This window comes from Seriola aureovittata, chromosome 9 (genome assembly GCF_021018895.1).
Source record: "Seriola aureovittata isolate HTS-2021-v1 ecotype China chromosome 9, ASM2101889v1, whole genome shotgun sequence".
Lineage (NCBI taxonomy): Eukaryota > Metazoa > Chordata > Actinopteri > Carangiformes > Carangidae > Seriola > Seriola aureovittata.
Genome location: NC_079372.1, coordinates 20,316,634 through 20,329,499, shown reverse-complemented (window position 1 = coordinate 20,329,499; position 12,866 = coordinate 20,316,634). Strand labels below are relative to the sequence as shown.

Here is a 12,866-nt window from a genome sequence, read left to right as displayed (position 1 = left end):
GTAAATGACTGTGGTTGAGGTCGTTCAGTTTGTTAAGGTAAAACTAAATGAAGAAGTTATCTGGATCTAATTCATACATCTGAAACTATAATAAACTTCCTGTTCACTTGTCCTTTTCAGCAACAGATCACAACATCATTCTGGTTTTGATATTTTATTAAGAACCTTGAATGAAAAAACACTTGAGCAAGTGCAGTAAAGTGCAGCGGAAAGTTTAGTAAAAAAGAATATTAATAAAAATATTTCAGTGTTGGACAAAAAAGTCTAGTCTAGACAATCACAAGCTTTAAGTCAGACAATTACGATTTAAAAAAGCAAAACTAAAATCAGTCGACTGAATATAATTTGCAGAAAGGTTATTTTAAGATAAGAACTATTTTTTAAATGGAGGTTGTTGGCCACATAAAAAATACTTTGGTGACTACACACAGAGAACAATTGTAAACCGTTACGAATTTAAGCTACAAAGGCATTTCATATCGTTTCAGTCAAAAAATGCTTAAGATGATTTGTGGTTCTTCACATCCTGTGGATACAACAGGCACACCGACAAAAGAAATGTTAGCTAAATAAAATAAAAGTGGAAACAGGAAACAGCAAATTAGGCTTTTTTGATGTCATTTGGTGGAGTTAATGCTGAATATGAATCTGAGCTGTTCGGCCCTCAGCGTGCAGCTGTGTCCTTGGTTTCACGATCCCTCTGTGTTTTTATCACTTGTTGGGTGCAAACACTGCAAAAAAAAAAAAAAAAGTATAATAAACAGCACAATTTTTGCATTCTGCTGCTTTCTAACCAACATACCAGTAAACCCTCAAGGTGAGAACAGTCAGGAAAAGTCACTTTTCTCAGAATATAAAATGTGATAATGAAACATGAAGAAGGAAGAGGTTCAGGATATGTTGAAATTTGTGACTGCAGTAGTTCATGTTCCTGTCATTTAGAGTTGGTTTTGTCTTTCCACTCAGAGGAATTTCTGAAGTACTGAAACCAAGAAAAAGCAGTGATGTCAGACTGTACTTACTCCTCTCCCTCAGGCCTTGGCCGAAGCTGTGCACCAGTCTGATGAGACCCCAGAATAAAACCACTTTAATTGCCAGGGAAATCAAAGCTCCGGTGACGGCAGCAGCCTCCAGGGTGTACGAGCTGTCGTGGAACCATTTCTCTACAACCTGTAATTAAATCAAACCATCGTTTTCCTTCAGGAATCCTTCTCTGAGTGTACAGCTGATCCAAATGTGCACACACATGATGTCCAGGAAACATCATGTGCATGTTACAGGGTCCATTACTTCAGTGACGTTTTATGCTTTACTATACTATGACATTTTATGCCATTTTTATGCCTTACTGTACTATGATGTTTTTTGACATTTTTATGACATACTATACAGTGACGTTTTGTGACATTTTTATGACATACTATGATGCTTTTTGACATTTTTATGAAATACTGTACTGTGAAATTTTTTGACAATTTTATACCATACAATACAACAACGTTTTTTGGCATTTTTTACCATACTAAATGACGTTTTCTGTCATTTTTATGCCTTCCAATAAAATTTCATTTGATTCCTTAACATACTATGACGTTTTTATGACTTTTTATGCCTTACTATACTATGACTTTTTATGCCTTACTATACTATGACTTTTTATGCCTTACTATACTATGTCGTTTTTATGATTTTTTATGCCTTACTATAGTATGATGTTTTCATGACTTTTTATGCCTTACTATACTATGACATTTTTATGACTTTTTATGCCTTACTATACTATGTCGTTTTTATGACTTTTAATGCCTTACTATACTATGACGTTTTTATGACTTTTTATGCCTTGCTATTCTATGACTTTTTATACCTTACTATACTATGACCTTTTATGCCTTAATATACTATGACATTTTTGGGACTTTTTATGCCTTACTATACTATGTCGCTTTCATGACTTTTTATGCCTTACTATACTATGTCGTTTTTATGACTTTTTATGCCTTACTATACTATGACCTATTATGCCTCACTATTCTGTGACAATTTTAGGACATTTTATGCCTTACTATAATATGACTTTACTATGTTGTTTTTATGACTTTTTATGCCTTACTATACTATGACGTTTTTATGACTTTTTATGCCTTACTATACTATGACTTTTTATGCCTTACTATACTATGTCGTTTTTATGACTTTTTATGCCTTACTATACTATGACTTTTTTGTGACTTTTTATGCCTTACTATACTATGACGTTTTTATGACTTTTTATGACTTATTATACAATGACGTTTTTATGACGTTTTTATGACTTTTTATGACTCATTATACAATGCAGTTTTTAGGACTTTTTATGCCTTACTATACTTTGACGTTTTTTGACTTTTTATGCCTTACTATACTGTGGCTTTTTATGACTTTTTATGCCTTACTATACTATGACTTTTTATGCCTTAATATACTATGACATTTTTGGGACTTTTTATGCCTTACTATACTATGTCGCTTTCATGACTTTTTATGCCTTACTATACTATGTCGTTTTTATGACTTTTTATGCTTACTATACTATGACCTATTATGCCTCACTATTCTGTGACAATTTTAGGACATTTTATGCCATTTTTATGCCTTACTATACTATGACTTTTTATGCTTACTATACTATGTGCTTTTTTATGACTTTTTATGCCTTACTATACTATGACTTTTTATGCCTTACTATACTATGTCGTTTTTATGACTTTTTATGCCTTACTATACTATGACTTTTTTGTGACTTTTTATGCCTTACTATACTATGACGTTTTTATGACTTTTTATGACTTATTATACAATGACGTTTTTATGACGTTTTTATGACTTTTTATGACTCATTATACAATGCAGTTTTTAGGACTTTTTATGCCTTACTATACTTTGACGTTTTTTGACTTTTTATGCCTTACTATACTGTGGCTTTTTATGACTTTTTATGCCTTACTATACTATGACTTTTTATGCCTTACTATACTATGACTTTTTATGCCTTACTATACTATGTGCTTTTTTATGACTTTTTATGCCTTACTATACTATGACGTTTTCATGACTTTTTATGACTTTTTATGCCTTACTATACTATGACTTTTTATGCCTTACTATACTATGTGCTTTTTATGACTTTTTATGCCTTACTATACTATGACGTTTTCACGACTTTTCATGCATTACTATACTATGACTTTTTATGCCTTACTATACTATGTGCTTTTTATGACTTTTTATGCCTTACTATACTATGACGTTTTCACGACTTTTCATGCATTACTATACTATGACTTTTTATGCCTTACTATACTATGTGCTTTTTATGACTTTTTATGCCTTACTATACTATGACGTTTTCACGACTTTTCATGCATTACTATACTATGACTTTTTATGCCTTACTATACTATGTGCTTTTTATGACTTTTTATGCCTTACTATACTATGACTTTTTATGCCTTACTATACTATGTCGTTTTTATGACTTTTTATGCCTTACTATACTATGACTTTTTTATGACTTTATATGCCTTACTATACTATGACTTTACATGCCTTACTATATTATATCGTTTTTGTGACTTTTTATGCCTTACTATACAATGACTTTTTATGCCTTACTATACAATGACTTTTTATGCCTTACTATACTATGACGTTTTTATGACTTTTTATGCCTTACTATACTATGTGCTTTTTAGGACTTTTTATGACTTACTATACTATGTGCTTTTTAGGACTTTTTATGCCTTACTATACTATGACTTTTTATGCCTTACTATACTATGACGTTTTCATGACTTCTCATGCCTTACTATAATATGACTTTTTATGCCTTACTATACTATGACTTTTTATGCCTTACTATACTATGACGTTTCTATGACTTTTTGTGACTTATTATACAATGACGTTTTTATGACTTTTTATGCCTTACTATACTATATCGTTTTTGTTACTTTTTATGCCTTACTATACAATGACTTTTTATGCCTTACTATACTATGACGTTTTTATATCTTTTTATGACTTATTATACAATGACGTTTTTATGACTTTTTATGCCTTACTATACTATGACTTTTTATGCCTTACTATACTATGACGTTTTTATGACTTTCTATGACTTATTATACAATGACGTTTTTAGGACTTTTTATGCCTTACTACTATGACGTTTTCATGACTTTTCATGCCTTACTATAATATGACTTTTTATGCCTTACTATACTATGACTTTTTATGCCTTACTATACTATGACGTTTCTATGACTTTTTGTGACTTATTATACAATGACGTTTTTATGACTTTTTATGCCTTACTATACTATGTCGTTTTTATGACTTTTTATGCCTTACTATACTATGACTTTTTTATGACTTTTTATGCTTTACTATACTATGACTTTACATGCCTTACTATACTATGTCTTTTTTGTGACTTTTTATGCCTTATTATACAATGACGATTTTATGACTTTTTATGCCTTACTATACTATGACTTTTTATGCCTTGCTATACTATGACGTTTTCATGACTTTTTATGACTCATTATACAATGCAGTTTTTAGGACTTTTTATGCCTTACTATACTATGTCGTTTTTATGACTTTTTGTGCCTTACTATACTATGACTTTTTATGCCTTACTATACTATGACTTTTTATGCCTTACTATACTATGTCGTTTTTATGACTTTTTATGCCTTACTATACTTTGACGTTTTTTGACTTTTTATGCCTTACTATACTGTGGCTTTTTATGACTTTTTATGCCTTACTATACTATGACTTTTTATGCCTTACTATACTACGACTTTTTATGCCTTACTATACTATGTGCTTTTTTATGACTTTTTATGCCTTACTATACTATGACGTTTTCATGACTTTTCATGCATTACTATACTATGACTTTTTATGCCTTACTATACTATGTGCTTTTTATGACTTTTTATGCCTTACTATACTATGACTTTTTATGCCTTACTATACTATGTCGTTTTTATAACTTTTTATGCCTTACTATACTATGACTTTTTATGCCTTACTATACTATGTCGTTTTTATGACTTTTTATGCCTTACTATACTATGACTTTTTTATGACTTTTTATGCCTTACTATACTATGACTTTACATGCCATACTATACTATATCGTTTTTGTGACTTTTTATGCCTTACTATACAATGACTTTTTATGCCTTACTATACTATGACGTTTTTATGACTTTTTATGACTTATTATACAATGACGTTTTCATGACTTTTTATGCCTTACTATACTATGACTTTTTATGCCTTACTATACTATGACGTTTTTATGACTTTCTATGACTTATTATACAATGACGTTTTTAGGACTTTTTATGCCTTACTATAATATGACTTTTTATGCCTTACTATACTATGACTTTTTATGCCTTACTGTACTATGACGTTTCTATGACTTTTTGTGACTTATTATACAATGACGTTTTTATGACTTTTTATGCCTTACTATACTATGTCGTTTTTATGACTTTTTATGCCTTACTATACTATGACTTTTTTATGACTTTTTGTGCTTTACTATACTATGACTTTACATGCCTTACTATACTATGTCTTTTTTGTGACTTTTTATGCCTTACTATACTATGACTTTTCATGCCTTACTATAATATGTCGTTTTTATGAATTTTTATGACTTACTATACTTTGACGTTTTTATGACTTTTTATGCCTTACTATACTGTGGCTTTTTATGACTTTTTATGCCTTACTATACTATGACTTTTTATGCCTTACTATATTATGTGCTTTTTATGACTTTTTATGCCTTACTATACTATGACGTTTTCATGACTTTTCATGCCTTACTATACTGTGACGTTTTTATGACTTTTTATGCCTTACTATACTATGACTTTACATGCCTTACTATACTATGACTTTTTATGCCTTACTATACTATGTGCTTTTTATGACTTTTTATGCCTTACTATACTATGACTTTTTATGCCTTACTATACTATGTCGTTTTTATGACTTTTTATGCCTTACTATACTATGACGTTTTTATGACTTTTTATGCTTTACTATACTATGACTTTACATGCCTTACTATACTATGTCTTTTTTGTGACTTTTTATGCCTTGTTATACAATGACGATTTTATGACTTTTTATGCCTTACTATACTATGACTTTTTATGCCTTACTATACTATGTCGTTTTTATGACTTTTTATGCCTTACTATACTTTTGCGTTTTTTGACTTTTTATGCCTTACTATACTGTGGCTTTTTATGACTTTTTATGCCTTACTATACTATGACTTTTTATGCCTTACTATACTACGACTTTTTATGCCTTACTATACTATGTGCTTTTTTATGACTTTTTATGCCTTACTATACTATGACGTTTTCATGACTTTTCATGCATTACTATACTATGACTTTTTATGCCTTACTATACTATGTGCTTTTTATGACTTTTTATGCCTTACTATACTATGACTTTTTATGCCTTACTATACTATGTCGTTTTTATGACTTTTTATGCCTTACTATACTATGACTTTTTATGCCTTACTATACTATGTCGTTTTTATGACTTTTTATGCCTTACTATACTATGACTTTTTTATGACTTTTTATGCCTTACTATACTATGACTTTACATGCCATACTATACTATATCGTTTTTGTGACTTTTTATGCCTTACTATACAATGACTTTTTATGCCTTACTATACTATGTCGTTTTTATGACTTTTTATGCCTTACTATACTATGACTTTTTATGCCTTACTATACTATGTCGTTTTTATGAATTTTTATGCCTTACTATACTATGACTTTTTTATGACTTTTTATGCCTTACTATACTATGACTTTACATGCCATACTATACTATATCGTTTTTGTGACTTTTTATGCCTTACTATACAATGACTTTTTATGCCTTACTATACTATGACGTTTTTATGACTTTTTATGCCTTACTATACTATGACTTTTTATGCCTTACTATACTATGACGTTTTTATGACTTTCTATGACTTATTATACAATGACGTTTTTAGGACTTTTTATGCCTTACTATACTATGACTTTTTATGCCTTACTATACTATGACTTTTTATGCCTTACTATACTATGACGTTTCTATGACTTTTTGTGACTTATTATACAATGACGTTTTTATGACTTTTTATGCCTTACTATACTATGTCGTTTTTATGACTTTTTATGCCTTACTATACTATGACTTTTTTATGACTTTTTGTGCTTTACTATACTATGACTTTACATGCCTTACTATACTATGTCTTTTTTGTGACTTTTTATGCCTTACTATACTATGACGTTTTTATGACTTTTTATGCCTTACTATACTATGACTTTTTATGCCTTACTATACTATGTCGTTTTTATGACTTTTTATGCCTTACTATACTATGACTTTTTTATGACTTTTTATGCTTTACTATACTATGTCTTTACATGCCTTACTATACTATGTCTTTTTTGTGACTTTTTATGCCTTACTATACAATGACTTTTTATGCCTTACTATACTATGACGTTTTTATGACTTTTTATGCCTTACTATACTATGACTTTTTATGCCTTACTATACTATGACGTTTTTTTTATGACTTTCTATGACTTATTATACAATGACGTTTTTAGGACTTTTTATGCCTTACTATAATATGACTTTTTATGCCTTACTATACTATGACTTTTTATGCCTTACTATACTATGACGTTTCTATGACTTTTTGTGACTTATTATACAATGACGTTTTTATGACTTTTTATGCCTTACTATACTATGTCGTTTTTATGACTTTTTATGCCTTACTATACTATGACTTTTTTAGTCAGACTTTTTGTGCTTTACTCTACTATGACTTTACATGCCTTACTATACTATGTCTTTTTTGTGACTTTTTATGCCTTACTATACTATGACGTTTTTATGACTTTTTATGCCTTACTATACTATGACTTTTTATGCCTTACTATACTATGTCGTTTTTATGACTTTTTATGCCTTACTATACTATGACTTTTTATGACTTTTTATGCTTTACTATACTATGTCTTTACATGCCTTACTATACTATGTCTTTTTTGTGACTTTTTATGCCTTACTATACTATGACTTTTCATGCCTTACTATAATATGTCGTTTTTATGAATTTTTATGACTTACTATACTTTGACGTTTTTATGACTTTTTATGCCTTACTATACTGTGGCTTTTTATGACTTTTTATGCCTTACTATACTATGACTTTTTATGCCTTACTATACTATGACGTTTTCATGACTTTTCATGCCTTACTATACTGTGACATTTTTATGACTTACTATACTATGACTTTTTATGCCTTACTATACTATGACTTTTTTATGACTTTTTATGCCTTACTATAATATGACTTTTTATGCCTTACCATACTATGACGTTTTCATGACTTTTCATGCCTTACTATACTATGACTTTTAATGCCTTACTATATTATGACTTTCTATGCCTTACTATACTATGACGTTTTTATGACTTTTTATGCCTTACTATACTATGACTTTTTATGCCTTACTATACTATGACTTTTCATGCCTTACCATACTATGTCGTTTTTATGACTTTTTTATGACTTACTATACTATGACTTTTTTAGTCAGACTTTTTGTGCTTTACTCTACTATGACTTTACATGCCTTACTATACTATGTCTTTTTTGTGACTTTTTATGCCTTACTATACTATGACGTTTTTATGACTTTTTATGCCTTACTATACTATGACTTTTTATGCCTTACTATACTATGTCGTTTTTATGACTTTTTATGCCTTACTATACTATGACTTTTTTATGACTTTTTATGCTTTACTATACTATGTCTTTACATGCCTTACTATACTATGTCTTTTTTGTGACTTTTTATGCCTTACTATACTATGACTTTTCATGCCTTACTATAATATGTCGTTTTTATGAATTTTTATGACTTACTATACTTTGACGTTTTTTTGACTTTTTATGCCTTACTATACTGTGGCTTTTTATGACTTTTTATGCCTTACTATACTATGACTTTTTTATGCCTTACTATACTATGACGTTTTCATGACTTTTCATGCCTTACTATACTGTGACATTTTTATGACTTACTATACTATGACTTTTTATGCCTTACTATACTATGACTTTTTTATGACTTTTTATGCCTTACTATAATATGACTTTTTATGCCTTACCATACTATGACGTTTTCATGACTTTTCATGCCTTACTATACTATGACTTTTAATGCCTTACTATATTATGACTTTCTATGCCTTACTATACTATGACGTTTTTATGACTTTTTATGCCTTACTATACTATGACTTTTTATGCCTTACTATACTATGACTTTTCATGCCTTACCATACTATGTCGTTTTTATGAATTTTTATGACTTACTATACTATGACGTTTTTATGACTTTTTATGCCTTACTATACTATGACTTTACATGCCTTACTATACTATGATTTTTTATGCCTTACTATACTATGTGCTTTTTATGACTTTTTATGCCTTACTATACTATGACTTTTTATGCCTTACTATACTATGACGTTTTTATGACTTTTTATGCTTTACTATACTATGACTTTACATGCCTTACTATACTATGTCTTTTTTGTGACTTTTTATGCCTTATTATACAATGACGATTTTATGACTTTTTATGCCTTACTATACTATGACTTTTTATGCCTTGCTATACTATGACGTTTTTATGACTTTTTATGACTCATTATACAATGCAGTTTTTAGGACTTTTTATGCCTTACTATACTATGTCGTTTTTAGGACTTTTTGTGCCTTACTATACTATGACTTTTTATGCCTTACTATATTATGTGCTTTTTATGACTTTTTATGCCTTACTATACTATGACGTTTTCATGACTTTTCATGCCTTACTATACTGTGACATTTTTATGACTTTTTATGCCTTACTATACTATGACTTTTTATGCCTTACTATACTATGACTTTTTATGCCTTACTATACTATGACTTTTTTATGACTTTTTATGCCTTACTATACTATGACTTTTTATGCCTTACTATATTATGACTTTCTATGCCTTACTATACTATGACGTTTTTATGACTTTTTATGCCTTACTATACTATGACTTTTTATGCCTTACTATACTATGTCGTTTTTATGACTTTTTATGCCTTACTATACTATGTCGTTTTTATGACTTTTTATGCCTTATTATACTATGACTCTTTTATGACTTTTTATGCCTTACTATACTATGTCGTTTTTATGACTTTTTATGCCTTACTATACTATGTCGTTTTTATGACTTTTTATGCCTTATTATACTATGACTTTTTTATGACTTTTTATGCCTTACTATACTATGACTTTACATGCCTTACTATACTATATCGTTTTTGTGACTTTTTATGCCTTACTATACAATGACTTTTTATGCCTTACTATACTATGACGTTTTTATGACTTTTTATGACTTATTATACAATGACGTTTTTATGACTTTTTATGCCTTACTATACTATGACTTTTTATGCCTTACTATACTATGTGCTTTTTAGGACTTTTTATGCCTTACTATACTATGTGATTTTTAGGACTTTTTATGCCTTACTATACTATGACTTTTTATGCCTTACTATACTATGACGTTTTCATGACTTCTCATGCCTTACTATAATATGACTTTTTATGCCTTACTATACTATGACTTTTTATGCCATACTATACTATGACGTTTTTATGACTTTTCATGCCTTACTATACTATGACTTTTTATGCCTTACTATACAATGACGTTTTTATGACTTTCTATGTCTTATTATACAATGACGTTTTTAGGACTTTTTATGCCTTACTATACTATGTGCTTTTTATGACTTTTCATGCCTTACTATACTATGACTTTTTATGCCTTACTATACTATGACTTTTTTATGACTTTTTATGCCTTACTATACTATGACTTTACATGCCTTACTATACTATGTCGTTTTTGTGACTTTTTATGCCTTACTATACAATGACTTTTTATGCCTTGATATACTATGACTTTTTATGCCTTACTATACTATGACGTTTTTATGACTTTTTATGACTTATTATACAATGACGTTTTTATGACTTTTTATGCCTTACTATACTATGACTTTTCATGCCTTACTATATTATGTCGTTTTTATGACTTTTTATGACTTACTATACAATGACGTTTTTATGACTTACTATACAATGACGTTTTTATGACTTTTTATGCCTTACTATACTATGACGTTTTTATGACTTTCTATGACTTATTATACTATGACTTTTTATGCCTTACTATACTATGACTTTTTATGACTTTCTATGCCTTACTATTTTATGACTTTTTATGCTTACTATACTATGACTTTTTATGACTTTTTTATGCCTTACTATACTATGACTTTACATGCCTTACTATACTATGTCGTTTTTGTGACTTTTTATGCCTTACTATACAATGACTTTTTATGCCTAACTATACTATGTCATTTTTATGACTTTTTATGACTTATTATACAATGACGTTTTCATGACTTTTTATGCCTTACTATACTATGACTTTTTATGCCTTACTATACTATGACGTTTTTATGACTTTTCATGCCTTACTATACTATGACTTTACATGCCTTACTATACTATGTCGTTTTTATGACTTTTTATGACTTACTATACAATGACGTTTTCATGACTTTTTATGCCTTACTATACTATGACTTTTTATGCCTTACTATACTATGACGTTTTCATGACTTTTTATGCCTTACTATACTATGACTTTTCATGCCTTACTATACTATGTCGTTTTTATGACTTTTTATGCCTTACTATACTATGTGCTTTTTATGACTTTTTATGCCTTACTATACTATGACTTTTTATGCCTTACTATACTATGACTTTTTATGCCTAACTATACTATGTCGTTTTTATGACTTTTTATGACTTATTATACAATGACGTTTTCATGACTTTTTATGCCTTACTATACTATGACTTTTTATGCCCTATTATACTATGACGTTTTTATGACTTTTTATGACTTATTATACAATGACGTTTTTAGGACTTTTTATGCCTTACTATACTATGACGTTTTCATGACTTTTCATGCCTTACTATACTATGACGTTTTCATGACTTTTCATGCCTTACTATACTATGACGTTTTCATGACTTTTCATGCCTTACTATACAATGACTTTTTATGCCTTACTATACTATGACGTTTTTATGACTTACTATACTATGTCGTTTTTATGACTTTTTATGCCTTCCTATTCTATGACTTTTTTATGACTTTTTATGCCTTACTATACTATGACTTTACATGCCTTACTATACTATGTCGTTTTTGTGACTTTTTATGCCTTACTATACAATGACTTTTTATGCCTAACTATACTGTCGTTTTTATGACTTTTTATGCCTTACTATACTATGACGTTTTTATGACTTTTTATGACTTATTATACAATGACGTTTTCATGACTTTTTATGCCTTACTATACTATGACTTTTTATGCCTTACTATACTATGACGTTTATATGACTTTCTATGACTTATTATACAATGACGTTTTTAGGACTTTTTATGCCTTACTATACTATGACATTTTCATGACTTTTCATGCCTTACTATACTATGACTTTTTATGCCCTATTATACTATGACGTTTTTATGACTTTTTATGCCTTACTATACTATGACGTTTTCATGACTTTTCATGCCTT

The 12,866-nt window shown here is 29.0% G+C and overlaps 1 protein-coding gene across 1 annotated transcript in view; it reads right to left on the bottom strand.

Annotated features, from left to right (window-relative positions):
- Positions 1 to 138: 138 nt before the first annotated feature.
- LOC130174398 (uncharacterized) overlaps positions 139 to 12,866 on the bottom strand; it is a 33,852-nt gene continuing 21,124 nt past the window's right edge. The window contains exons 8-9 of the mRNA XM_056384182.1: positions 1,023 to 1,170; positions 139 to 731 (exon numbers count right to left, since the gene is read on the bottom strand). Of these exons, the coding sequence (XP_056240157.1) occupies positions 712 to 731; positions 1,023 to 1,170 (168 nt within the window). The 3' untranslated portion in view covers positions 139 to 711. The remainder of the gene's footprint in view (positions 732 to 1,022; positions 1,171 to 12,866) is intronic.